Source organism: Symphalangus syndactylus, chromosome 20 (genome assembly GCF_028878055.3).
Source record: "Symphalangus syndactylus isolate Jambi chromosome 20, NHGRI_mSymSyn1-v2.1_pri, whole genome shotgun sequence".
NCBI lineage: Eukaryota > Metazoa > Chordata > Mammalia > Primates > Hylobatidae > Symphalangus > Symphalangus syndactylus.
The window spans coordinates 42737687-42765501 of record NC_072442.2 but is presented as its reverse complement, the minus strand read 5'-3'; the positions used below and the strand labels follow the sequence as shown (position 1 = coordinate 42765501).

Below are 27815 nucleotides of genomic sequence, written 5' to 3'. Positions count from 1 at the left end.
TCCTGTGCGGTCGCGTCCTGCCCTTCCGGGGTGGCAGAGCGTCTTGAGGACGGCTGGGCCTGGAAGCCCGGCTGTGGGGCACCAGCCTTAGCTTTTGCGTGGTTGAATCGGAAACACTCTTGGTTGAGGAGTACCCAGTGCAAGGCCCTGGGGCACAGAGAGAACTGCACAGGTGCATGCTTGGATCGGGGCATGCGGGACTCCTACGATGCTCTACTAGGCATTCTGTAGTGGGGACTTTACCCAGAGACGCGGAAGGGGAAGGAAAGCAAGAAAGGTTGCACCGGTCGGGCCTGGTGCTCACGCCTGTAATTCCAGCATTTTGGGAGGCCAAAGCAGGAGGATCCCTTGAAGCAAGGAGTTCGAGACGAGCCTAGGCAACACAGTGAGTGAGACATTTCTCCAAAAAGTTTTTTTAATTAGCGGGGTATGGTGGGCGAGAGGATCGCTTGAGCCCAGGAGTTTGAGTTTGAGCCATAATTGGGCCACTGCACTCCAGCCTGGGCAACAGAAGGAGGCACTGTCAAAAAAAAAAAAAAAAAAAAAAAAAGAAAAGAAAAGAAAGGAAAGGAAGGAAGGAAGGAAGGAAGGATGGATGGAAGGCAGGCAAGCTGCACAGAGGAGCAGAATCCAGCTAGGAAGGGGTGGGAGTCAATCCTGCTGAAAAGGCAGGGGATATGAACTTCAACAATGAATCATCCAGAATGGCTGCATCATGGGGTATAGGGTGTGGGGAGTGGAGAGGCTCAGGAAGGGACACGGTTACAGTCAGTGCAGCCCAGCTCGCAAAGGCTCTCACAAATCATCAGGCTTTGCACTTTATCTTGCAGGTAACAGAGTCATGGGACATTCTTAAGCAGGGGCAGGACAAGATTTTACTGCAACTCCAGCCAGACACCGTTACTGGTGTTCCCAAAATCCATATGTTGAAGTCCTTACCCGTGGCACTTCAGAATGTGGCTGTATTTGGAAATAAGGTCCTTCCAGATGCAATTAGCTAAGATGAGGTCATACTAGAGCAGGGTGGGCCTGCCAATGTGAACATGAAGGTAGAGATTGGCTCCTACAAGCCAAGGAACACCAAAGATTGCCAGCACCCCCACTCCCAGAAGATAGGGGAGAGGCATGCAACAGATTCTTCCTCACAGCCTTCAGAAGCAACCAACGCTGCCTTCACCTGACCTTGCTTGGACTTCTAGCATCCAGAACTGTGAGACAATAGGTTTCTGTTGTTTGAGCCACCCACTTTGTGGTACTTTCTTATGGCAGTCCTAGGAAACTAATATAACATCCAAAAGTAGAGACACTGGCTGGGCTCCGTGGCTCATGCCTGTAATCCCAGCACTTTGGGAGGCTGAGGCGGGAGGATCACTTGAGGTCAGGAGTTCAAGACCAGCCTGGCAAACATGGCGAAACCCCATCTCTACTACAAATACAAAAATTAGCCAGACATTGTAATGCACACTTGTGATCCCAGCTACTAGGGTGGCTGAGGCAGGAGAATTGCTTGAACCCAGGAGGTAGAGGTTGCAGTGAGCTGAGATCGCGCCACTGCACTCCAGCCTGGGCAACAGAGCAAGACTCTGTCTCAAAAACAACAAGAACAAGAACAACAACAATAACAACAACAACAACAAAAGTAGAGACACAGAAAAATGTGGCACTGCTTAGCAATCTAACATCCCAGATAATACCTAGCTCAGAGGGTGGGGAGAATTTAGCCTGCCTTCCTTGCCCATTAGCGTTCCCACTTTCACTGGCTTCAGCTGTTTTGTCGTGGGAAGCAGCCACCCTCAGCCACAGAACTCAGCTGCCTCAATTTTCTGCATAGGTAGTGAGAAAGTCCTGTATCTAGTCTCACTTTGGTCCCTCTTGCTGCTGTACTGGTTCCATCTTGGAGAAGTTAGAGATCAAAGCTCACGTGTGCATCCTTGGAGATTTGCAAGCCATGACTCTGCCCACCTGCAAACTATCTTTTTCAGAGGTAGTTTCTCCCAAACTTGCCTCCAGCCTCCCTTCCACTTGAAGGGCAGCAGAGAGGAGGATTAAGACAGTAGGAAGAGGGAAAACAGGGAGGCAACTGCCCTCCAAGACACTTATTTTGTACCAAAGACATGCATTATGGTATTACATTCTCACGGTGACTGCATCAGGTAAGAATTATCAGCTCCATTTTACAGATGAGGAAAGTGGGCTTGGAGAGGCTATCACACGATTCGTGTCTAGAGCTGGGACTCTACCTGGTGGACTCCAAAGCTCTTTTCATTCCACCATGCTGTGTGCTCAGTAGGCAGAGTTCGCCAGGGTGTCTTGGGAAAACTGAGACAGGAGGTAAGAGTGGTGCTTTCTAGAGTTGGGGTTTCAAGCCTTCTCATTGCCCATTCTCTACCAGCAAACTAGCCTCTTAACTCTTGCTATCTCACACTGGAGCTACTGGCCTGGGGGTGCTGCGAAATATCTCAACTCCAGCAGGCGGCACTGTGAACCAGACACCAGCCCAGCGTGGACGGCGCGCGGGAAAACCCGCGAGGTGGAGCCACAAGGAGCAGCCAGGGAACCACGTGTGGGGGCGTGGCCACCCTGGAAGAGGGCGGGTCTGTTATTCAAGCCCCGCCCATCATTTCAGGCCTCCCCTCCCGGTGGGCGTGCCCCGAATTCTCTCCCCGAGAGACACGCGTGGGCCGCTCCCCTCTGGGAGGAGGGCTGCCCAGAGGGGTGCGGGTGTCGCTAGCGGCCCCTCCCCGTGTGGCGCCACGTGGCGAGTGCGGGCCGAGCCCGAGGGGAAGAACCTGGCCCGTGGGGAGGTGGGGGGGGACCGAAACGGCGCTGAGCCGAGCCGAGAGCTACGGGGTTCGGAGCAGAGGCGGCGGCAGCGGCAGCGGCAGTAAGAGGGAGGGGACGAGGCAGGCGGGCGCATGGGGCGCCCCGGCCCCTCCGACAGCGCGCCCCCTCCGGCCCCGCCGCGCTGAAAGCTCCCCAGCGCCGCGCCTTGAACCCACGCCCCGGGGCCATGCCGGTCATGAAGGGGTTGCTAGCCCCACAAAACACCTTCCTGGACACCATCGCCACCCGTTTTGACGGAACGCGTGAGTGGGACAGAGGTCGGGGCTTGAGGTTCGAGCTGGGGGCCAAGTCTCCTCGGGGCCGTCTCGGGTCTCCTGGACATGGTGAGACCCGAGGCGAGGGGGGAGAATGGAGGTGCGGTTCTAGGAACTCCCAAAGCCGCGGTGCAGGAACAGGGCGAGGAGTGCCCTGCGAGGGGAGGAGGGGAAGGGGCCGAGAGCACGGGTGCCAAGGTTAGGGAGTGTGACTCGAGGCAGAAGAGGCTCTTTGTGCGGCAGAGCGGAGGAGGGGCCTTTGGAGCCGCCCACTCACGGGCAGAGCTGTGCTGGGGGCGTGTATGGGGGTATCCGAGGCACAGAAGTGGGGCAAAGTGGCCGGGCATTCTGGGGTCTACTCCCAGACTCCAGCTCCCACTACCTCCAGAAAAAAAGGAGAAAAGATCAGACTTCAGCAGGACCTAGTTTGGATTGAGGTCGCGCGCCCCCAAATCGTGGGGCGTCAGTGTCTAAGGTGGGTGAGGCAGGAGGAGGGGAGCGGTCTGTGCGACGGTGGGAACTCCCAGCTCGCCCAACGCAGCTTGGGTTTCAGGTTCAGGACCTTGGACAGCCACATCACTCCTTCCCCGCCTCTTCTCCCGCCATTCCCTCTTCCCACTCTGGAACCCAGAGATTCCCCGCCCTCACCTCCCCCAACCCCGCCATTCCCTCGGGAACCCTGGCCGGGATCTGGATGGTGGGGGAGCGGTACCCGAGGGCGGAAACTGAGCCGCGGGGCCCTACCCTCTTCCCCGCCCCCCTTGTTTCCATAGCGCCCATCACCGGGGCAACAGGCCTTGGGATGGAAGAAGGAGGCTGTGCCCAGAGCCCCGTGCCTCCCAGGCACCTTCAGTGTCCCCATCAGCCTCCCTGCCCCCAGACAGTCATCCCTCCTAGAGCACCAGGACTGGTTGTGTCACAGGCCCCATCTGTTAGCTGAGTCTCTGTCTCTGGATGGCCCACAGGAGTCCCCCTGGCCTCCCACCTATTGGAGCTGGAGGGAGACAGCTCGGGTTCTGCTGCTGGGGGGTGCTGGAGCTATACGCTCAATGCCCTCTCCCGTTAGACTTTGAGCACTGGGGCAGATCCCCTGAAAGCAGCTACAAGAATGCTAAAAAGTGGACCTTCCCCGGAAGGCAGGGAAGGAGGACAGCACTCATCACTGTCTGCCTCCACACTAAGAAGATCTGTGAGTTTGGATAATCTCTGCCTTTTGGTTTCCTATCAATAAATGGGTGTGGTGTCATCAGAATCTCTGCCCTGCTTACTCTGTAACAGGAAGAAAGCCAAGTGAATGTGGGGGAAAAATTTCACCTTCTCAGAGTAGCACTTAACCACGTGCTAGGACTTGTTCTCCCCAAGTTAACTCATGTAACTCTCACAACGATCACGTGAGGAAGGCCTATTATGCCCTACTTTGCAAATAAGGAAAGCTCAGGCACAGAAGAGGTCATCAACTTGCTCAAGGTCACACAGTTAGTAAGTGGCAGTGGAGGGTTGCAGGAGCCCAGGCTCTTACTCACCATCTTCTACAGTGACAGCTCACCAGCTGGAAGGCGGGGGGGATGGATGGCATGACCTTCTGGGGTCCTTCTCCAACTCCCCGTTAGACCCTGCTTAAGTCCTGTCTTAAGTTCTTGTCTCTTTGCTCCATCTTCTCCTATTCTCAATTCAGAATATCCCAAAGTGGGGCCAGGAGCAACATGGAAACCTGGGAAGCTTCTGGCTCTGTGACTTCTAATCCCAACTTAGAGGAAGTGCTGCCCACCTGGAAGCTAGCTCGCCTACCAGCCTTGACCTGACCTTGACCTCTTCTTCCCACAGACAGCAACTTCCTGCTGGCCAACGCACAGGGCACACGGGGCTTTCCCATCGTCTACTGCTCCGACGGCTTCTGCGAGCTCACAGGCTACGGTCGCACCGAGGTCATGCAGAAGACCTGCAGCTGCCGTTTCCTCTACGGCCCAGAGACCAGTGAGCCAGCCCTGCAGCGTCTGCACAAAGCCCTGGAGGGCCACCAGGAGCACCGCGCTGAAATCTGCTTCTACCGCAAGGATGGTGAGGGGGCCCACCCCACCCTGCAGCTCTGCCTAGACCCCTAGCCTTATCCAGAGGGCACTGGGCACAGTAGGAGTCTGAGTGCTTGTCCCCACACTGCCACAAGCTGACTGTGATGGAGCGTATCCCTGACCTCTCTGGTCCTGGGTTCTCCCATTTGAAAGATGAAGGAATCGGCTGACAGAATCTCTGAAGTTCCTTTTGGTTCTTGCTTTGCCAAGCTCTTAACTATGTCTAGGAGGATGAGGGGGATGAGAAGAAAGGCATGCCACGGGGATGCCCATGCTCCTCCCTTCCCTCTCTCTATGCCTACAGGCTCGGCCTTTTGGTGCCTCCTGGACATGATGCCCATCAAGAATGAGATGGGGGAGGTCGTGCTGTTCCTCTTTTCCTTCAAGGATATCACTCAGAGTGGAAGCCCAGGACTTGGCCCCCAAGGAGGCCGCGTGGACAGTAATCCCGGTAACAGCAAGTCCGGATGGGCCGTGTGAATGGTCAGAAGCCCTCGCCTAACCAGCCGCAAGGGATGTGCCCCAACGTATCTCTGCACCTTTCTTCCCAACAGAAAACTCTCTTGGTAGAAGGGGAGCCACCTGGAAATTTCGGTCTGCCAGAAGACGGAGCCGTACTGTCCTACGCCGACTGACCGGCCACTTTGGCCGCAGGGGCCAGGGAGGCATGAAGGCCAATAATGTGAGTCCCATCCCCAACCCAACATCTCCCAAGTCCTCCAGCCTTGATTCTGAGGCACCCCTGCCACTGTCTCCCCGCTTCCCTGTCTGTCTGGTGTCCCTCCTTGGCTTGCTCCTCTGCCCACCCATTTCCCATATACTACTCTCTGCTCCATCCTATATCCTCCCCCAACACCCTTCTATCCCTATCTCCCTCATTCCCTTAGGTGATTGACATTACTTTGCTCCAATGATGTCACATTGCTCTAGCAGCAATGACCTCACCTGCGCGGGGGTGATAGGGTTATACCATGGGTGGTGAAATTGCAAGCTGCTATAGTTCTAGGGAGAAAGCCCTCATTGCAGGCCTGGCATCTAGACCTGTGTACCACCTCCTAGGATCCTGACCAAGCCAGGGGATTGAGTCCCCAACCCTCTGTTAGGGATACAGGGAATGCAGTGAGCTATGCCAGCCTCTGCTCCCTGCTGGGATATACCCAGCCCCCACTGGGCCCCCAGAACCCAAGAGGAACTTAAGGGAGAAGTTAGTGACCCCTCAAGCTAGGGCATGTGCGGATTTGTCATAGTCTTCTTCTCAAGTAGGATGAGTGTTGGGCCAGGCACAGTGGCTCATGCCTGTAATCCCAGCACTTTGGGAGGCCACGGCAGGAGGATTGCTTGAGGCCAGGAGTTCTAGACCAGCCCGGGCAACATAGTGAGACCCCTTCTCCAAAAAAAAAAAAAAAATTAAAAATTATCTGGAGGCCAGCTCAGTGGCTGATGCCTGTAATCCCAGCACTTTGGGAGGCCGAGGCAGGTGGATAACCTGAGGTTGGGAGTTCAAGACCAGCCTGACCAACATGGAGAAACCCCATCTCTACTAAAAATACAAAGTTAGATGGGCATGATGGCACATGCCTGTAATCCCAGCTACTCAGAGGGATAAGGCAGGAGAATCACTTGAACCCGGGAGCTGGAGGTTGCGGTGAGCCGAGATCGCGCCATTGCACTCCAGCCTGGGCGACAAGAGTGAAACTCTCAAAAAAAAAAAAAATTATCTGGGTATGGTGGTGCATGCCTATGGTCCCAGCTACTCTGGAGCCTGAGGCAGGAGGATAGCTTTAGCCCAGGAGTTTAAGGCTGCAGTGAGTTATGATGGTGCCACTGCACTCCAGCCTGGGCACAGAGACCTTGTCTCTAAACTTAAAAATGTAAAAATTAAGTTGGGTGAGTGTCAAGCCTTATAAGTATCCTTGACAAGACATGATTGGTTCAAACAGGGGCCTGGGGCCGGGCACATGGCTCACGCCTGTAATCCTAGTACTTTGGGAGGCTGAGGTGAGTGGATCACCTGAGGTCAGGAGTTCGAGACCAGCCTGGCCAACATGGCGAAACCCCGTCTCTACTAAGAATACAAAAATTAGTCAGGTGTGGTGGCATGTTCCTGTAGTCCCAGCTATTTGGGAGGCTGTGGCAGGAGAATCACTTGAACCCAGGAGGCGGAGGTTGCAGTGAGCTAAGATCTCGCCATTGCACTCCAGCCTGGGCAAAGAGCAAGACCCTGTCTCAAAAAAAAAAAAAAAAAAAAAAGAGGAGGCCTGGGAAGTACTTGGCAGGAGAAGAAAATGTCAGGTGTCAGCCTCTGTGCCCCTCTCCTGGCCTTCTATCTCCTTTCATTCACGGTCGAAAGTGCCCTTGCAGTGCCCACCTGCTCCCTTTCCCCATCCCCTGCCTTTCCCACCCCCCATCTTGGCTCCTCTTTCCCTCAAGTGTCCCCAACCGCCACCCCTCTCCCCTTAGAACGTGTTTGAGCCAAAGCCATCAGTGCCCGAGTACAAGGTGGCCTCCGTGGGGGGGTCTCGCTGCCTCCTCCTCCACTACAGCGTCCCCAAGGCCATCTGGGACGGCCTTATCCTCCTTGCCACCTTCTACGTTGCGGTCACCGTCCCCTACAACGTCTGTTTCTCGGGTGACGATGACACCCCCATCACTTCGCGACACACCCTTGTCAGCGACATCGCCGTGGAGATGCTCTTCATCCTGGGTCAGACCCTCTGCCTCACCCACCCTGGCGGGTCGGCTGGGGGGATCCACTTGGCCAAGCCTCACCCACTCCTGGGGCCCACATGACCCAGGCATTCAGAGCCCCTCCCTTTCTGCATCTTTAAGTCCCAATGGCCCATGTGTCCTGCTCCCCGCAGCCTTCAGCCTTGTGACCTGTCCTCCCTAAGGACCAGCCAGAAGCCCAATCTATCGCTCCATGCCTGCCTCCTCCTCCAGTCTGGGTCTCCAAAGCTTGTTCCCAGCTTTCTCGGTTTCTTGACCCCTTGGCCAAGGCCCCCGAGTAATAGCCTCTTGCACCCCCAGATATCATCCTGAACTTCCGCACCACCTATGTGTCCCAGTCCGGCCAGGTAATCTCTGCTCCTCGTTCCATTGGCCTCCACTACCTGGCCACCTGGTTCTTCGTCGACCTTATTGCTGCTCTGCCCTTTGACCTGCTTTACGTCTTCAACATCACTGTGGTGAGTGACCTCCATCCCACAATCCAGCCCAACCTCCCAACTTCAGCACAGCATCTTCCAGGAAGGGATTGACCCCAAACCCAGATATGCCCCTTTCCATCAATCCATCTGCAGATATTTATCAGGCACCTGCTCTGGGCTTAGCCCTGTGCTAGGTACTGGGAGGATCCCGGAGGGTCTGTGATCCTGGGGAGCTCAGCTCACAATCTCTGAGGGAAGCTGAGACAAATGAAAAGCTAACTGTGGCTACCAAGGCGGCATTGGTCTGATGCCAAATGAGTGGTACTTTTCACATTTTTATTTAACAAACAACTGATGAGCATTTAGCTGTCTGCAAAGCACTGTGTGGGGCATGGCCACTGTGGGGAAAAGGAACAAGGATTCAGCCTCTAAACAGCTAAACTGGTGAGGGGGCAGGAATGCTGCAGAGCACATCAGTGACAGAAGAGGTGAATGGGGGTGGAAGATGGGGCCCGGGTATGCTACAGAGGGGCTGGGCTGACCTTGGAGTTCCAGGCTGGAACATGAGTGTGTGTAAAAATGATCTGAAGTCTGGCCAGCACCTGGGAAGCAAAAGCGCCCTTGTTGGGCAGAGGCTGGAGGGGTCTGGGAAGGTTTCCTGAGGGAGGCGGGAGTATAGCTAGACCTTAAAGGGCGAGTAGGATTTAGCTGGTAGGAGATGAGGACAGCAAGCATTTGGGGGAGCATAGTAAACCTAGACAAGAAGTTAGAGGCTGTGGGGTGAATTCAGAGGCAAAGAATGCCAGGACCTGAGTCCTCACAGATCCCTGGGGACACTCTGGAGGTGCCCTGAGTGGTCATCTGTGGCCCCAGCCAGCAGATAGTAGGTCTTCTCAAGTCCAGGGTGGGGCAGTGCTACCCCATGTCCCCAGGCCCCCTTGGGTGTGGGGTGGGGAAGTGGGGAGCAGTTTCCTTGTGTGCTCTCTCCCTGCACTCAGCTATAGCAGGAAACCACCTACACGCAGCCGAATTTAACTAGCCGCCAACGGGCTGTGGGCCTCCTCTCCTGGCTGTGCACACGTGTGTGCATGCTCCCACACACGTGCATGTGTGTACGTCTGCCTCGAGGCTCTGAGCATTCTGAGCAGATCTCCCTACCCCTCCCCAGGAGTGTGCCCACCCCTCTATGCCCACCAGGCACCATCAGCTGGGGAGTGGGAGACTGCAGAGAGCCCCCTGCCCCTCCTCTCAGGTCCCTTTGGGAGCACGTTACAGTTCCCTACGTTCTTTCACACTCGTCAGCACATGGGAGCCCCACGGGGACCCTTCAGGGCAGATCCTTATCCTTTTTCAGAGATAGGTACAGAGGCTCAGAGAGGTTCAGTGACTTGCTGAAGGTCACATAGCTAGCAGGGGCAGGCAGGAGATTAGAACCAGGTCTCTCCACCCTGGGCAACAGGTGAAACCCCATCTCTACTAAAACACAAAAAATTAGCCGGCTGTGCTGGCGCATGCCTGTAGTCCCAGCTACTCCGGAGGCTGAGGCACAAGAATCGCTTGAGTCCCAGAGGTGGAGGTTGCAGTGAGCCAAGATCGCTCCACTGCACTCCAGCTTGGCCGGGCGCAGTGGATCACCCTGTAATCCCAGCACTTTGAGAGGCCCAGGCAGGCGGATCACGAGGTCAGGAGATCCAGACCATCCTGGCTAACATGGTGAAACCCCGTCTCTACTAAAAATACAAAAAAGTTAGCCAGGCATGGTGGCAGGTGCCTGTAGTCCCAGCTACTCGGAGAGGCTGAGACAGGAGAATGGCATGAACCCGGGAGGCAGAGCTTGCAGTGAGCCGAGATTGAGCCACTGCACTCCAGCCTGGGCGACAGAGACTCCGTCTCAAAAAAAAAAAAAAAAAGAACCGGATCTCTAAACTTCCAGTCTAGTATTTTTTCCAACAAAGCACCCTGCTTCCCAGGTAACCAGGGCCCCTGAGTGGATGGTCTGGTGAGATGAGGAATACCACTGGGGGCCAGAGAGAGGTAGAGCAGAGACAGAAGATGAGCAGGCACTGGCAGAGCTGCAGACTTGAAGGAGCCAGGCCTGGATATTCTAGTCCAAGGAGAATGACAGGAGTATCCCTAAGAGAGTGGGGCCCAAGGGCAGCTGACTGAGGGAAGCCCTGAAGAACTCAAGCTTGCAGTCAAGGGCTCTGGGAGCTGGGGGCAGGCATTAAACCCTGGCGAGGGTCCATGTGGAGGAATCAGAGCCACCTCCTTTCCAGTTCCTTCACGTAAAATTAGAGAAAAATTGCACGAGGTGGTCCAGGAGCAGTGTAGGGCCAGGGCTGTGGGGAATGTTCCTGGAGGGGCAGTGAGGGGCTTTCATACCAAGTTCCCCAGGCACTGCCCCAGAGCCTCCAGTCCTAGCTGCCAGGCTGCTCACACCCAGAAGATAAGCCCTGCCCATCTCCAAGATTGAAGGGCTAATCAATATTGATAACCACAATGCAGATGGTACTTGGGGTAATATTAGTGAATATGGGACACTTACTAGGTACCATTATCTCCGTCAACCCCTAGCACAGCCCAGGCTCCCTCAGTCCCTGCTCTGCTGCCCCCTCAACTCTTCTGCTCGACTCTTCATCTACAGCCGATCCACAAGAGGAAGTGTCCATAAACCTCCCCCAGCCCTCAAGTCCTTGCCTGTCCCCACTCCACTATGCTTCTCCATGTCTTGAAGGGGGGCCCCCATCACAAATGCTGCCATCGCTACTGGGGCTCTGCAGAGACCGTTGCCTATCCCCTGACTCTGACCAGGGCTGGCTCCCCTACCATCTCCCAGTGCTTAATGGCCGTAGAGCACAAGGTGGACTGTGGTGTCAGTTAGCCCAGATGCCCACCCTGAGTTCCAGCTCTATCATGTCCTTGGTCTGTGACCTTGAACAAGTCATTAGCCTCTCTGAGCCTTAGTTCATTCATCTGCAAATTGGGAATGATGATGAGAATTGAACTAAAGGTATAAGAGTGTGTGTGTGTGTGTGTGTGTGTGTGTGGTTAAATAAGGATTACAAATGCTTAGCACAGTGCCTGGCTAAGCACATAGAACGTACTTACTAAGGCTGGGTGCAGTGGCTCACACTTGTAATCCCAGCATTTTGGGAGGCTGAGGCAGGTGGATCACGGGGTCAGGAGATCGAGACCATCCTGGCCAACATAGTGAAACCCTGTCTGTACTAAAAATACAAAAATTAGCTGGGGAGGGAGGCTGAGGCAGCCTTGAATCGCTTGAACCTGGGAGGCAGAGGTTGCAGTGAGCCAAGATCGCGCCACTGCACTCCAGCCTGGCTACAGAGCAAGACTCTGTCTCAAAAAAAAAAAAAGTAATTACAAAGTGTTAGCCACTGTTTGTTTTATTGTTATTATTCCCTTCCTGCTGCATTCCCTGGCTACTTTCTCAGGACAGCAAGGATGTCTTTCCTGTTGCAGCCTCCCCTGGCTCCAGGGTGTCTGGTGGGAAGGCCCTGGGAGGGGACTCTGAGGGCTCGGAGGAGGTGTGCCTGCTGACAGCCTCCCCCGCCACCTTCCTGCAGACCTCGCTGGTGCACCTGCTGAAGACAGTGCGGCTGCTGCGGCTGCTGCGGCTGCTGCAGAAGCTGGAGCGGTACTCTCAGTGCAGTGCTGTGGTGCTCACGCTGCTCATGTCAGTCTTTGCGCTCCTTGCCCACTGGATGGCCTGCATCTGGTATGTCATCGGGCGCCGGGAGATGGAGGCCAATGACCCGCTGCTCTGGGACATTGGTGAGCCACCGACCCCAAACTTTCACAGACCACCTGTCCACCTGTACCATCCCCAAGCTGATGCCTCCACCAGTACCCACACCCCTCATCCCATATTCCTCTATCCATCCAACAGACATGCGTTGAGCTCTTTCTGGATCAAGCATGGGAATATTGATTTGCAGACAAGGGCTCTGTTTTGGGGGGCAGGTTGGGGGAAACTCACAGCCTAGCGGGGGAGCAAGACCAGTGACAGTGAACAAAGTACAACGCAGGAAACACTCTGAGGGTAGAGGGGTGTGTTTCAGGCAGAAAGAGCAGAGCGTGAAAAGTCCCAGAAAGAGCTTGGCATCTCTGCCCCCATCAATCCCTCTTTCTCCAAGCTTCATGGCCATGTGCCAGGAGACAGTCCCAGGCCCTTGGACTCCCTCTGAAAGGCCTGTCAGATGCCAGGCATGGTCCTGGCACCTCCCTTTCCTTTACCCCACACCTAGCCCACCATATCAATACCACCTCTCAAATGTCCCGTGAATCTGGCCTTTTCTCTCCATCCTCTCTGCCCCTTCCCAGTCCACTCCACCTCCCTTTCTCACCCAGGCCTGTGCAATAGCCTCCCTACTGATCTCCCAACCCCCTTCTCATCCCCCCCACAACCACCCTCCTCACCACAGCCAAATGAGTGTTCCAGGATTCAACGTTGACCTGCCACACTCCTTCTGAGATTCCTTCAGTGGCTTCCCACTGCCCTCCAAATGAAGTCCACACTCACTGCACACCCTGGGCAGCCCTGTGCCCCCTCTCTCCCCACCTGCCTTCCCGTTCTCCCGTGCTCCCTGCACTGCAGCCACACCAGCCTCTCTCCTGGACCCAGGACGTACTGCTTTCTCACGCTGGGCCTGGAACATGTTGTTTTCCTCTCTGGAATCCTCCCTCTTTTGTCTTCCCTCTCCACCTAGACGGATTTTCTGTTCCCTGCCTCACTTAGAACCAATGTTCCTTCAGTTCCATGTGTCTCAACCAAAATGTCCTGTCCTAAGGAGCGTGCCTTCCAGGCACCATGTCCAGAACCCCCAACTGCCAATGGGTTGGCTTTCCCTAACCTGTTAGGATTCTTAACACACCCTATACAATACTTTCCTTCCAGGAGCTCACCTCCCACCTGTAATGATTTATGTCACGTCTCTTTCCCCTCCAGGCTATAGGTTCCACCAGGGCAGGGTGTGTTTGGCTGGGTCAATTCCCCAACACTTTGTATACAGCAGGTGCGCAATAAACTATTAGAAAGTTTCAGGAGCCTTTGAACACTCAGCAGTGTAGTGAGTTGGCAGCCTTGGAATGCAACTGTAACCAATGCACCATGGGGAGACACAGGCCCAGGCCACTCCCTACATTTCCTGTGCCAACCTGTGTATAAATACTTGCCGAAGGTCAAGCGTAGGTGGCTCAGGGAACCCTGGTTCTCCACCGCTGGCACAGCCAGGGTTCCCTGCATCCGTCCACCCTGCAGGCTGGTTGCATGAACTGGGCAAGCGTCTGGAGGTGCCCTATGTCAATGGCTCGGTGGGCGGCCCATCGCGGCGCAGTGCCTACATCGCGGCACTGTATTTCACTCTAAGCAGCCTCACCAGCGTGGGCTTTGGCAACGTGTGTGCCAACACCGACGCCGAGAAGATCTTCTCCATCTGCACGATGCTCATAGGCGGTGAGGCCAGACCTGCCACACCTCAGTGGGGCCCTGCGAAGCCCAGCGTGCACGGGGAAACTGAGGCCCAGAGAGGGCAAGACATCTGCCCGAGGTGTCTACCCAAGTCCAGACAGTCACGCATTCATTCATGGACGTTTCCTGAGTGCCCACTATGTGCTGGCCCTGGGGATGCCACAAACAGGCGTGGCCTCTTGCAAAGGGGATAGGAAACCCAGGTTCATGACCTAATGGTGGGGAGGCCTGAGAGGAGCATGGGGTGTTACCCATCTCTGGACCACTCCCTATTCCCCACCCTTAGTCTAGTGCCTGGCACCCAGTAGGCACACAGGAGCCCGCTGGCTCTTGGTCCAGGACAGGGTGGGTTTGGGAGCTGGGGAGGTGGCCAGAGGGGTGGCCGCCCCTGACAGGCCCGCTGCTGCTGCTGCAGCCCTGATGCACGCGGTGGTGTTCGGGAACGTGACAGCCATCATTCAGCGCATGTACTCGCGCCGCTCGCTCTACCACAGCCGCATGAAGGACCTCAAAGACTTCATCAGTGTGCACCGCCTGCCGCGGCCGCTCAAGCAGCGCATGCTCGAATACTTCCAGACCACGTGGGCCGTCAACAGCGGCATCGACGCCAACGAGGTAGCGTGCAGGGTCTCCCATCTTGCCCTCGCCCTCCGCGTGGCCCTGCAGTGGGGTGGAGAAGGGGTCGCTGCCCCCGTGGCTTAAAACGGAGGCAGGCTGAGTGCAGCGGCTCACACCTGTAATCCCAGCAGTTTAGAAGGCTAAAGCGGGCAGGTTACTTGAGGTCAGGAGTTGAAGACCAGCCTGGGTGACATGGTGAAACCCTGTCTCTGCTAAAAATATGAAAATTAGCCAGCTGTGGTGGTGCACGCCTGTAATCCCAGCTACTAGGGAGACTGAGGCACGAGAATCACTTGAACCAGGGAGGCAGAGGCTGCAGTGAGCCAAGATCATGCCACTGCACTCCAGCCTGGGTGACAGAGCTGGACTCCGTCTCAAAAAAAAAAAAAATAAATAAATAAATAAAAATAAAAATAAAATAAATAAATAAATAAAATAAAAGGGAGGCAAACAGGGCCCAGGGGGGTGAGGTATTGTTCACAAGGGCACACGTTCACCCAAAATACAAATTCTTGTTTCTTTTTTTTTTTTTTCTTTTTTCGAGAAGGAGTCTTGCTCTGTCCCCCATGCTAGAGTGCAGTGGCATGCCCTTGGCTCACTGCAACCTCTGCCTCCCAGGTTCAAGGAATTCTCCTGCCTCAGCTTCCTGAGTATCTGGCATTACAGGCACCTGCCACCATGCTTGGCTGACTTTTGTATTCTTAGTAGAGACGGGGTTTCACCACGTTGGTCAGGCTTGTCTTGAACTCTTGACATCGTGATACACCTGCTTCAGCCTCCCAATTTGCTGGGATTACAGGCGTGCACCACCACAGCTGGCCAAATTCTTGTTTCTTTGCACTTGAATATGGGAATGAAAGAGCTCAGGGCCCAGCTGATGCGACTCTCCCTTCTGCCAACATTTCCTGAGTGCCTGCTTTGGGCCAGCCTTGGTGCTGGGCACACAGAGCTTAGAGATGATGACACAAGGCCCTGGCCCTCAGGGAGACCCAGAATGGCGAGGGAGGCAGAAAGATGAACAGAGAGTGCAGCGGTGAATGGGGCTGTAAAGGAGGGATGTCAGTGCCTTCTGCCTTTGGGTCCTCATTGTGCCTGAGTGAGGAGGAGTCAAGGAAGGTGGCAATCCCAGGTAGAAATGGCCTTAGGGACACAGGCCAGAAGTGATGGCACAAAAAAGTAGAGTGAGCGCTTTAGGGAACTGAAAGCGGCTCAGTAAGCCTGCAGGAACAGGCATGTGAGTGCTGCGGAGGGAGAAGGCAGGGCAGGAGGGCACGACATGGGCTGGGAGGCAGCAGGCCCAGCTCAGGGATGGCCTAGAATTTAGATTTTATCCTGCATAATATTTAGGCTGGGGAGTGGTGTGGGGATCTTGGAGGGAATGGATCGGTGAGGTATCTCTGAGGATGGGATCTGTGGAACGTGGTGATCTCCTGCTGGTTGCAGGAGAGGAACTCAGAGTGACTCCCAGTTTTCTGGCTTAGGCCAAGGGTGGGGATGGAGGCGTAACAGGGGGAAGAAGGGCTTTGGGATGAAGGTGAGAGTCCCGGGTCAGACCAAGAGGAGAGTAAGGTGCCTGGGGGAGGTCCAGAGGGAGGTTGCCCAGTAGGCAGATGGGAATCAGCTCTTGGCTGGGTGCGGTGGCTCATGCCTGTAATCCCAGCACTTTGGGAGGCAGAGGCGGGCAGAGCACCTGAGGTTGGGAGTTTGAGACCATCCTGGCCAACATGGTGAAACCCCGTCTCTACTAAAAATACAAAATTAGCTGGGCGTGTTGGTGCGTGCTTGTAATCCCACCTACTCGGGAGGCTGAGGCAGGAGAATCACTTGAACCTGGGAGGCGGAGGTTGCAGTGAGCTGAGATCGTGCCACTGAACTCCAGCTTGGGTAACAGAGCGAGACTCTGCCTCAAAAAAAAAAAAAGAAAAAAGAGATCAGATCTGGACCCAGAGTTAGGGCTCAGGGCACTCGGTGGGGAAGTCATGGGGCCAGTTGCCATGATGCAGGGAGAGTGTGGAAAGTGAGAGTCCAGGGTATTGGCCGAGGAGGAGGAGCCTGGGAGGAAATGAGGAAGTGAGCAGTGGGAGAGGTGGGAGGAACTAGGAGGAAACCCCTCACAGGAGCCCAGGGGGGCCAAGGGGAGAGTTCAATAAGCCAGGGTGGCCAAGGGGCTCCATGTGAGGATGTGAACATGGAATGTGGCCATAAGAGGTCATTGGTAGTGCCCATGGTCTAATAACAACTCTGCATTTTACAGACTGAGATACAGACTGGGATACTGAGGCCCAGTGAGCGGAAATGGGTTGCCCAAGGTCCACAGGGACTTAGGAGCTGAGCTGACTCCTGACTCCCAGTTGAAGGCTGACCCCCAAGGGATGGCTTCTGAATGATGAGGTTAAGTGACCAGCATGTAGCCACAGGCAGGGAACTGATGGGAGAAGACCTGGTCTCTGCCCCTGAAATTGGGCTGTGAGGTTCACGCAGCAAGCAAAATTGAGGTTAGACACGGAGGTTGTACTGAAGGTCTGGAATGAGTGACTTCAAAGCAAGGGCAAGAGGAATTCTCTCTTTGAAGACAGCTCAGCACATTTGTAGACTCAAGTAGTAGCTGCAGGGGGATGGCCAGAATGACCTATGCCCCTTATGCAGTTACTGCGTGACTTCCCAGACGAGCTGAGAGCTGACATTGCTATGCACCTGAATCGGGAGATCCTGCAGCTGCCGCTCTTCGGGGCAGCGAGCAGGGGCTGCCTGCGGGCCCTATCGCTGCACATCAAGACCTCGTTCTGCGCTCCGGGCGAGTACCTGTTGCGCCGTGGGGATGCCCTGCAGGCACACTACTATGTCTGCTCCGGCTCACTTGAGGTGCTCCGAGACAACATGGTGCTGGCCATCCTGGGTAAGGACACCGTTACCCGCTACTACCTACCCCGGAACCACCCCCCGCTCCCCCGGCCGAGGACTTGGGAATGGCCAGGATTCTAGGAAATGGGATACCCCTCACGGATACCTATAGTTCCTGCTGAGGAGTACTCTCTCGGTCCCTCCGCCCTGCAACCATCCCCTTTTGACAATTCCCCTCTGATTCTCCCCTAATCCCCTTGGGCATCCCTCAACCCATCAACCTTTCCCTGCGACTGTCCCCCAGCTCAATTGATCCTTTCTTATTGCTCCATTTCCCAACCCCATTGACCTTTCCCCAGTGACCCTAAACTCCATTCACCTTTACCCTCTAACTGACCTGACCCCTCTGGCCATTGTGATTTTTATCACCCAATTCCATTGATCATTCCTCTGGCCCTACTCACTCCCACTGACTGTCTCCCAACCTTACCAGTCATTCTCCACTGACCTTTTCCCAATTCCATTGGTTATTTCCACCAATCCCATTGACTGGCTCACCTTCAACCATCCTTCAAACACACTGACCACCCCTCAAATCCACTGAGCATCTCCAGCTGATATCCTTTCATTCTCACTGCCCCAGCTGACTGTCCCCATCCCTTACCTACAGGGAAAGGGGACCTGATTGGAGCAGATATCCCTGAGCCGGGGCAGGAGCCTGGGTTGGGAGCAGACCCAAGCTTCGTGCTGAAGACCAGCGCTGATGTGAAAGCTCTGACCTACTGTGGCCTGCAGCAGCTGAGCAGCCCAGGGCTGGCTGAGGTCCTGAGGCTCTATCCTGAGTATGGGGCTGCCTTCCGGGCTGGCCTGCCCCGGGACCTCACCTTCAACCTGCGCCAGGGCTCTGACACCAGTGTATGTACACCCCCGATGGCTGCCATCCTTCCAGAGTGCCTTCCTCCAAAGCAGACCTCCCCAGCCTGAGAGTCCCATGAACCTCCCTCCACCCTAAAAACATCATGCCTGAAGCCCAGGCACCCTCCTCCATTGCCCCTTACGTGCCTCATACCTTCCAACCCCGCTGACACTACACTGGCCATCACCCAGGCCCCTGGCCGTCTCTCATCACCTTCTACTCCCAACTCTACTGCCCTATCTCCTGCTGACCACCCCTCAGCCCCACTTGAGACTCCTGACTCCTTCAAAGGACCCTCCCTTTGTTTTTGTTTTTTTGAGACAGTCTGGCTCTGTCACCCAGCCTGGAGTGTAGTGGCGCGATCTCAGCTCACTGCAGCCTCCACCTCCGGGGTTCAAGTGATTCTCCTGCCTCAGCCTCCCAAGTAGCTGGGATGACAGGTGTGCATGCCATGCCTGGCTAATTTTTGTATTTTTAGTAGAGATGGGGTTTTGCCATGTTGGCCAGGCTTGTCTCGAACTCCTGACCTCAGGTGATCCACCCGCCTCAGCCTCCCAAAGTGCTGGGATTACAGGCGTGAGCCACTGTGCCCAGCCAGGCTCCTCCCTTTAGAAACAACCCCCTCATGTGTTCCTCTTTCAAGCCCCTCTCTGGACGGGTCATCATGCCCTGGGGCTTCCTCTTCTTCTCTCACCAAACGTCTCCTGAGTCCACTTTGTTTTAGGCTCTGGGCCGGGCCTGTACATTACACCTTGGGCCTTGGTCTTTTGCTGCTTTTCAGTCTCACTTTGCTATGCAGTGTTTGTTTGAGTTAGAGATGTAGTTTCTGACTCAGCTCCACAAAAGACTCCACATTCTCAACCCCATAACACTGTTGGGTGGGACAGGTAGGGGCTGCGCTATGGCCACCGGAAGGCAGGAGTCGGCTTGAACTCTCCTATGTCCCCACAGGGCCTCAGCCGCTTTTCCCGATCCCCTCGCCTCTCCCAGGTAACACCCACTTCCTGGGTGGGATTGAATTGCCCTGGGGAGAGGGTGAGATGGGTAGCAGCATCCCCCTTTCCACGGATGGGGAGCTACATCCGCTGGCGAAGGCTCTTACTTAATGAAGGGGTCTGTTGTTCACTGTCCTGCGACATCAGCTGCTCCCTCTGCCCGCAGCCCCGCTCAGAAAGCCTCGGCTCCTCCTCAGACAAGACGCTGCCATCCATCACAGAGGCCGAGAGTGGCACGGAGACTGGGGGTGGTCCCAGGCCCCGACGGCCCCTCCTGCTGCCCAACCTCAGCCCAGCACGGCCTCGGGGCTCCCTGGTCAGCCTTTTGGGCGAGGAGCTGCCCCCATTCTCAGCCCTTGTCTCCTCTCCTTCCTTATCCCCATCCCTGTCCCCTGCCCTGGCTGGCCAGGGCCACAGCGCCTCCCCTCACGGCCCCCCCAGGTGCTCTGCTGCCTGGAAGCCCCCTCAGCTTCTCATTCCCCCACTGGGAACCTTTGGACCTCCGGACCTCAGTCCCCGGTGAGACGCCAGCCTCCCCTGCTTTCCCAAAACCCCTACTGGCTTCCAGAACCTTCTCTGGGCTCTATCCCCGGCGTTCCAAACAGTGCTCCATCCCGTCTCTGCCCGTGTGCCCACCGCACCCTTCCAACCACAGCTTGCAACCCCAACCCACTTTGACTGCCGCTCTTGCTCCGCCCCCTGGCACTGCTGCCCCCAGTCCCCCTCTGTCTGCTCTGCTCTGGCCCTTACCTTCACCCCATAGTGCTGATGAGCACTGCCCTGTCCCCAGGATAGTGGATGGCATTGAGGACTCTGGCAGCACAGCTGAGGCCCCTTCATTCCGGTTCAGCAGGAGGCCTGAGCTGCCAAGGCCGCGCTCCCAGGCGCCCCCTACAGGTAAGGGCCAACAGTGGACTTCAACCCTGTCATCCATCTGCCCATCCACCTGTCCATCCATCCCATATGCAGTAGGGGCCTACCATGTGCCAGGTGCCATCCTGGGAATACACAGATAAAACAGACCTGGCCCACGCTCTTGGAGTGAGTCTAGCAGAGAGACACCTCTGTACACAGATAAACAATTCCAGATGCTAAATACCATGACAGACAAGAACAGGACTCTGTGGTAGTAGAGGAAGGTGCCCACTCGACTTCCTTCTAGAGGAGGGGATGCTTGGGTTGCTTCTTAAAGGGTGGGTGGGATCTTGAATAGTGGAGCAAAACAGTTATTGAGCTGGGCATGGTAGCTCATGCCTGTAATCCCAAACACTTTGGGAGGCTGATGAGGGTGGATCATCTGAGGTCAGGAGTTTGAGACCAGCCTGGCCAATATGGCAAAGCCCCATCTCTACTAAAAATACAAAAATTAGCCAGGCGTGGTGGTGCACACCTGTAATCCCAGTTACTCGGAAGGCTGAGGCAGGAGAATTGCTTGAACCTGGCAGACAGAGGTTGCAGTGAGCTGAGAGCACACCACTGCACTCCACCCTGGGCAACAGAGTGAGACCCCATCTCAAAAACAAACAAACAAACAAACAAACAAAAAAACGGTTGTTGAAAGGCATGAAAACCAGAGGGATGTTGTGTTCAGACACCAAAGAGAAGCTCCGTACCAAGATGGGGTAAGGGGCAGGATGAGGCTGGAGAGTTATACAGGGGCTCAAAACCAGGCTGAGGAGTTTAGGTTTCCCATCTCACAGACCCTAGAGCTTTGTCTCCCCCTGCTCTTTGCCTGCCCAATGACAGGAGGACTGCAGCCCAAGTTATAGGCTCAGGTATTAATGCTCCATGAACTCACCTGCATCCCTTCACCCTGCAGGGACCAGGCCCAGCCCAGAATTGGCCAGCGAGGCTGAGGAGGTGAAGGAAAAGGTTTGCCGGCTGAACCAGGAGGTGGGTTGGGGCTGGCTCAGAGATGCGCCTGATATAACAGCATTTCAGATCCGACACAGTGGCTCACTTGAGGTCAGGAGTTTGGGACCAGCCTGGCCAACAGGACGAAACCCCATCTCTACTAAAAAATACAAAAATTAGCCAGGCACTTGTAGTCCCAGCTACTCGGGAGTCTGAGGCAGGAGAATCGCTTGAACCTGGGAGGCAGAGGTTGCAGTGAGACGAAATCGCGCCATTGCACTCCAGCCTGGGCGACAGGGCAAGACTCTGTCCCAGAAAAAAAAAAAAAAAAAAAGAAGAGATATTCACGCTAGCTAGATGACCTTGGGCAAGTCCCACAACCACTCTGAACTTAAACCTTGGGCAAGTCCCACAACCGCTCTGAACTTAAACTTCCTCATCTAAAATGTGCTTCCCAGAGTTTTAAGGATGAAATGAGGGTGCATATGTGCCTGGTCCAGTCCCTGGCATGTCGTAGGCACTCAGTACCAGTTGGTTCCCTTCCTCCCCGACTGGCTCAAGTTTCCCAGCCTGATAGGAGGATCCCTTCTCCCTCCACCACTGTAGGACTCTTTCCTGCATAGGCCCCACCTCTTTCCCTTACCCCAGCCAGGGATAATGAGTGCTAAGCAGATGCGGGGGCAGGGGACAGGGAGGCTGAGAGGCCTTTAGGCCTGGGGCACCTGGATCCAGATGTCTGAACTCTGTCCAGGAAGAACCTAGATTCTATATGCTGAGGCGCAGCCTCTGCCTCCTCTCCAAGGGATCTCAGAGTTGTCACCACAGAGCAACCAGGCCCAGCCCCTGGGATCCGGCCTTCCCTGTGTTCTGATAAACATCGGGCATCCCAGAGGGGTGGTGCCTGGGCTGTTTCAGGCCCTGGGGCCTGGGCGGGGCTGGCGCTTGTTCGGCAAGCTTGAGGGCAAGTCCGCTCAAGGCCTCAGGCATCCCTCAGTTCTAGGCCAGTGGTTCCCAAACAAGTATCTGTCAGAACTACCTGACAGGCCGGGCGTGGTGGCTCACACCTGTAATCCCAGCACTTTGGGAGGCTAAGGTGGGTGGATCACGAGGTCAGGAGATGGAGACCACCCTGGCTAACATGGTGAAACCCTGTCTCTACTAAAAATACAAAAAAAATTAGCCGGGCGTGGTGGCACACGCCTATAGTCTCGGCTACTCGGGAGGCTGAGGCAGGAGAATCGCGTGAACCCAGGAGGCAGAGCTTACAGTGAGCCATCGCGCATTGCACTCCAGCCTGGTGACAGAGTGAGACTCCATCTCAAAAACAAAAGAAAAGAAAAAAGAAAAAGAACTACCTGACAACCTATTAAGTGCAGATTTCTCGGCCTCTTAGGATTGGGAATGTCTGGGGCGGAGCCCAGAAATGTGCCTTTTCAAAAGTTTCTCAGTTGATTCTATAGTCGCTGAAGTGTGAAAAGCACTGATAGAGACCCTTGAGCTTGTGCGATGGGATCAGCTGAGAATAAGGCTGTCACTTCACAGATGTGTGGCCTCTTTGAGCACATTTTTTGACATCTTGGGAAAGCTCGCAAGTGTGTGTGTGTGTAGGGGAGGAATAGCAATATCTGCTGTCCCAATCCTTTCTGGAAAGAGACTGGGGCATTTTCCATCTAGGCAAAAATAACCTTCATCCTGCCTTTTTCCCGGGGTGGCCATGAGCAGAAAGTGGCTGCGAAAGAGCTTTGTAAACTGGAGAGGGGGGGGTGCACCTTGTTATTACTGTGGCACCTGTGAAACAACTCGATGTGTTTTCAACAGATCTCTCGTCTCAATCAGGAGGTGTCTCAGCTTAGCCGGGAGCTGCGGCACATCATGGGCCTGCTGCAGGCCAGGCTGGGTCCCCCAGGCCACCCAGCAGGCTCCGCTTGGACCCCAGACCCTCCTTGTCCACAGCTGAGGCCACCATGCCTCTCTCCTTGTGCGTCCAGACCACCACCCAGCCTCCAGGATACTACGCTTGCTGAAGTTCACTGCCCAGCCAGTGTGGGGACCATGGAGACAGGGACTGCGCTCCTGGACTTGAGACCTTCCATATTGCCCCCCTACCCCTCAGAGCCTGACCCTCTGGGACCCTCTCCAATGCCAGAGGCCTCACCCCCAACCCCAAGCCTCTTGAGGCACAGTTTCCAGTCCAGGTCAGACACGTTCCACTGACCCTGGCCCAGGGCCCAGGCCTGTCTGGGGTGGGCGTTGCCGCTCACCACTCAGGGAGGACCTGGGCCCCTTGGCTTCCTGCCTTGGGGTCAGCAGCCACCAGCTGGCCTGGTTGGCTCTGGATTTCTGGACTTTTTAACCAAGCGTGGTTACCTCTGACGCTATTCCCTTTTCCAAGCCTTCCCCAACCTCCCCCTCTGTGAGGGGAGCCACCTGAGGGCTGTGGAACCCAGCAGGCATGAGATGAACCGCAGTGCCCATTGGGCTGGGCAGATGAGATCCTACTTTCTCCCCAGGACCTGGAGGCAGGTAGAGATGGGGGAGCAGAGGGGATGGGCAAGGGACCCAGCTCCAGCCTAGGACATGAAGGCAAGACCAGGCAGGATCTTAGCGTCTATAGCAAGAGAGACAGGTTGTAGGATTTTGCTTGAAGATAGCTTAGTGGTATTGTGAGGTCTTCTGCCTCAGCCCCTGGGTCTCTGCTGAAGACCTTAAGAGCAATGTTACCTAGAGAGGGGTAGGTTTGAGATGTTGCTTGGAATTTGAGCAACCCATGATTCTTAGGCTGCCCACCATGAGCCCAGGCTGGAGAGACTCACCTCATCCCACAGCCCACACAGGAAACAAATGGATGGCTCCAGATATGTACTCTTTGGCTCTCACAGCATTATTTTCAAAATATGAGTTAGTTCCAATATTAAAAATGAGACAGGGCCAGGTGCGGTGGCTCACGCCTGTAATCCTAGCACTTTGGGAGGCCAAGGCAGGCGGATCACCTGAGGAGTTCGAGACCAGCCTGACCAACATGCAGAAACTTCGTCTCTACTAAAAATACAAAATTAGCCGGGCGTGGTGGCACATGACTGTAATCGCAGCTACTTGGGAGGCTGAGGCAGGAGAATCGCTTGAACCCGGGAGGAGGAGGTTGCAATGAGCCAAGATCGCACCACTGCGCTCCAGCCTGGGCGACAGAGTGAGACTCTGTCTCAAAAAAAAAAAAAAAAAGAGAGCCAGGTTATATGGTTATATAGGAATCCAGTTTCTCTACAAAATGTGGCACTGGGCACAGTGGTTCATGCCTGTAATCCCAGCCCTTTGGGAGGCTGAGGTGGGAGGATTGCTTGAGCCCATGAGTTTGAGATCCGCCTGAGCAACATAGCGAGACCCTATCTATCTCTGTCGCCCAGCCTGGAGTGCAGTGGTACAATCTCATCTCACTGCAAGCTCCGCCTCCCGGGTTCTTGCCATTCTCCTGCCTCAGCCTCCCAAGTAGCTGGGACTACAGGTGCCCGCCACCACACGCAGCTAATTTTTTGTATTTTTAGTAGAGACGAGGTTTCACCATGTTAGCCAGGATGGTCTCGATCTCCTGACCTCGTGATCCGCCTGCCTCATCCTCCCAAAGTGCTGGGATTACAAGTGTGAGCCACCGCACCCAGCCTATAAAAATATTTTTAAAACTAGCCAGGTGTAGGCTGGGCATGGTGGCTCACGCCTGTAATCCCAGCACTTTGGGAGGCCGAGGAGGGTGGATCACCTGAGGTCCGGAGTTCAAGACCAGCCTGACCAACACGGAGAAACCCCATCTCTACTAAAAATACAAAAATTAGCTGGGCATGGTGGTGCATGCCTGTAATCCCAGCTACTCGGGAGGCTGAGGCAGGAGAATCGCTTGAACCTGGGAGGTGGAGGTTGCAGTGAGCCAAGATCGTGCCATTGCACTCAAGTCTGGGCAATAAGAGTGAAACTCCGCCTCAAAAATAAATAAATAAATAAATAAATAAAAATTAGCCAGGTGTAGTGGTGAGTGCCTGTGGTTCCAGCTACTCCAGAAGCTGAGGTGGAAGGATGACTTGAACCCAGGAGTTCAAGACCAGCCTGGGCAACATAGCAAGACACCCCCCTGTCCATCTCTATAAAAATTATAAAATTAGCCAGGTGTAGTGGTGTGTGCCTGTGGTTCCAGCTACTCTGGAAGCTGAAGTGGGAGGATCTCTTGAGCCCAGGAGGTTGAGGCTGCAGTGAGCGGTGATCACACCACTCACTGCACTCCAGCCTGGGTGACAGAGTGAGACCTTGCTCAAACAAAACAAAACAAAAAAACAAAACAAAAACAACCTCAGGACATCAGGCTACCGTGGGCTAACATTCCATCTGGCAGTAATTGGCAATCAGCTGGGCTGGGTGGCCACTGTCCTCTTTAGATGGGATCTGCTCTGCACTCTACTTCGCAGTCACCACCTTTCTTGATCATCTCCCGACACCCAGCTAGCTTCCCTTGTTTGAAATTTTTGTCCGGTCTCTGTGGGTATTTGACTTCTCAAAACTTGAGTGTCCATCAGAACTACCTGAGATCCTATTAAAATGCAGATTCTGCCAGGCCCGGAGGCTCAAAAAAATAAAAAAATAAAAAAGCAGATTCCTGGACCTCACCCAATTTGGAATGTCCGGGGTGGAGCCCAGGGTTTGGGTTTGCAACCCCTGCCCTACCTAACAGTGTGTTCCCAGGTCCCTGTGCCCAACAGGTGCTTTTTGGGCCCAGTAATGTCTGCTTCTACTCCTAGGCGTGGGTCTGTCAACATCTCTGTTTCTGTCTCTCTGCAGGCTGTCTCTCAAGGTGGTCTCTTCTGCTGCTAGCAACTCAAAAATCCCCACAGCACTCCCTATCCTTTCCCTGACCCCAGACCGCTGCCAAGCCTGTTCTCCCCCATTACAACATGGTCTCACTCAGGGCCTGGACTGCTCCAAAACTCGCCCAGGTCTCCAGCTTTCCTCTACCACCCAACACCCTGGGCTCACTTTTGGATAGGAAATAAACTCTTTATTTTTGTAGTTATTGGCTCTGGGTGTTTCTGGGGGTTACTCTTGAGAGCCCCAGGGCTTTGAAAGACCAACACAGCAATCACTCCCCACCCTCACCTTTGCTGTACCCCAGGGCCAAGCTGCTATCTCTAGGAAGGGCAGAGGCACCAGCCAATCTACCTGGCACCACATTCACACCACCAGGGGCCTCAGGGATGAGGAAGAAACTTAATTAGTCACTATGGGCCTATTATACCCCCTTCTCTCCCCTGCACCCCAGTCACAGCCATATACGCACACAGTATGTGGGAAGGACAGAGTCCTGGCTTTGGCCCACCTCCAGCCTTGGAAAGGTGGGCCTAGGGGACTACCCATCCCTCCTGTATAAGGAACTGTTCCAGAGCTGGGTATGGCAAGGGGGCTGGGGGAAGAGCTTGTCACCAGCCAGAACCTGCTAGGAATCCCACTCTGCCCCATCCCCTCTGTCCTCCCAACAAGCCCTCTCTTCCCTCTTCCTTTTCACTTCTCATGATCACTGGCGCGGAAGGGGGGATTGTGTGTTACGGATGTAAGAAAGAGAGACGCCCTGGTGACCAGATGGAACTAGATGTGGGCACAGTTTTGTAGCAGGTTGTCCAAGACAGGTAAATTCTCCAACTGAGGCTCCAGGATATGCCTGGTGTTGGCGTTATAGGCACAATGGCCACAGCTGTCTCAGGTGAGCTTTGATTCCACACAGGTTTTCAGTAGTGTCCCTGGAGGGTGAGATGCAAAAGAAGAGGAGGTACTGGTCTGTGTTGAGAGGTAAGGGTGGGAGGAATCAGGAGCGGGCCCAATCCATATTGAGAGGAGCAGAAGAAACAAATATTCCTGATCCATAGGTGGGGAGAGTGCAGAGTGGGGGTGGTTCTAGTCTTTATTTAGGGATGGAGAGGGCCGAGGCAGAGGTTGTCCAGCTCTGTATTCCGCGTCAGAGATAAGAGCTGACCCTGGCTAGGAGCAGGGGAAGGCAGAGGCAGACATGGTCTTTGTGCCGGCCCCCCCGCACACACCAAGTAGGAGGTGGTGGCAGAAGCTCTCCCTTTGATCTCACCCAGCATCCTGCAGAGAACCCTTCCTGCAGCGCTTTCCTCACCTTCCTCATCACAGACGCCCCTGGCAATCGGGCGGAAAGTGCAGACAGGGGCTTCTCCAGATCAGCGAGTTCACAGGACTGAGGCCTCGCGTGCATATTCATTCGCACCACATTTTTTCTTTCCCAATTCTGCACACACAATCCTCTGCCCTCTTCCAACGCTCCACCACCCGCCTTCCCTCGGGGCGTCCGGAACCGGCGGTGACGCGGATGACAGGCTTAGCCTTAAAAAGTTCCCGGCCGTAGGCTGGGCGCGGTGGCTCAGGCCTGTAATCTCAGCACTTTGAGAGGCCGAAGATGGCGGATCACCTGAGGTCAGGAGTTCGAGACCAGCCTGGCCAACATGGCGAAACCTCGTCTCTACTAAAAAATACAAAAATTAGTCGGGCGTGGTGGTGTGTGCCTATAATCCCAGCTCCTCGGGAGGCTGAGGCAGGAGAATCGCTTGAACCCGGGAGGCGGAGATTGCAGCGAGCCGAGATCGCACCACTACACTCCAGCCTGGGCTACAGAGTGAGACTCCGTCTCAAAAAAAAAAAAGTTCCGGCCGGGCTCCGCCTCGCAGTCAGCCGGCTCCACCCTAAGCCCAAGTCCCAGGCAGCCACTGACTCCTCCCAGCTCTGCGAACTACAAGTCCCG

The 27815-nt window shown here is 55.0% G+C and overlaps 1 protein-coding gene across 6 annotated transcripts; it reads left to right on the top strand.

The window, feature by feature from the left end:
* The first annotated feature begins 31 nt into the window (after positions 1–31).
* KCNH4 (potassium voltage-gated channel subfamily H member 4) lies at positions 32–26071 on the top strand. 6 transcript variants are annotated; one of them, XM_063628993.1, is made up of 17 exons: positions 32–385; positions 4923–5156; positions 5472–5618; positions 5722–5849; positions 7628–7871; positions 8195–8352; positions 11898–12105; positions 13592–13786; positions 14217–14416; positions 17066–17315; positions 17931–18175; positions 19128–19166; positions 19338–19690; positions 19962–20068; positions 20991–21064; positions 22844–23548; positions 25844–26071. In XM_063628993.1, exons 2-16 carry the CDS (start codon positions 5027–5029, stop codon positions 23237–23239), a joined length of 2874 nt encoding a protein of 957 aa, XP_063485063.1. In that variant the 5' UTR covers positions 32–385; positions 4923–5026; the 3' UTR covers positions 23240–23548; positions 25844–26071. The 6 variants fall into 6 exon arrangements, with proteins under 6 accessions (XP_063485063.1, XP_063485065.1, XP_063485064.1 ...); XM_063628990.1 differs by lacking the exon at positions 32–385 and adding an exon at positions 2681–3086 and having other exon boundaries at positions 22844–23544; XM_055257216.2 differs by lacking the exon at positions 32–385 and adding an exon at positions 2681–3086.
* Positions 26072–27815: the final 1744 nt, after the last annotated feature.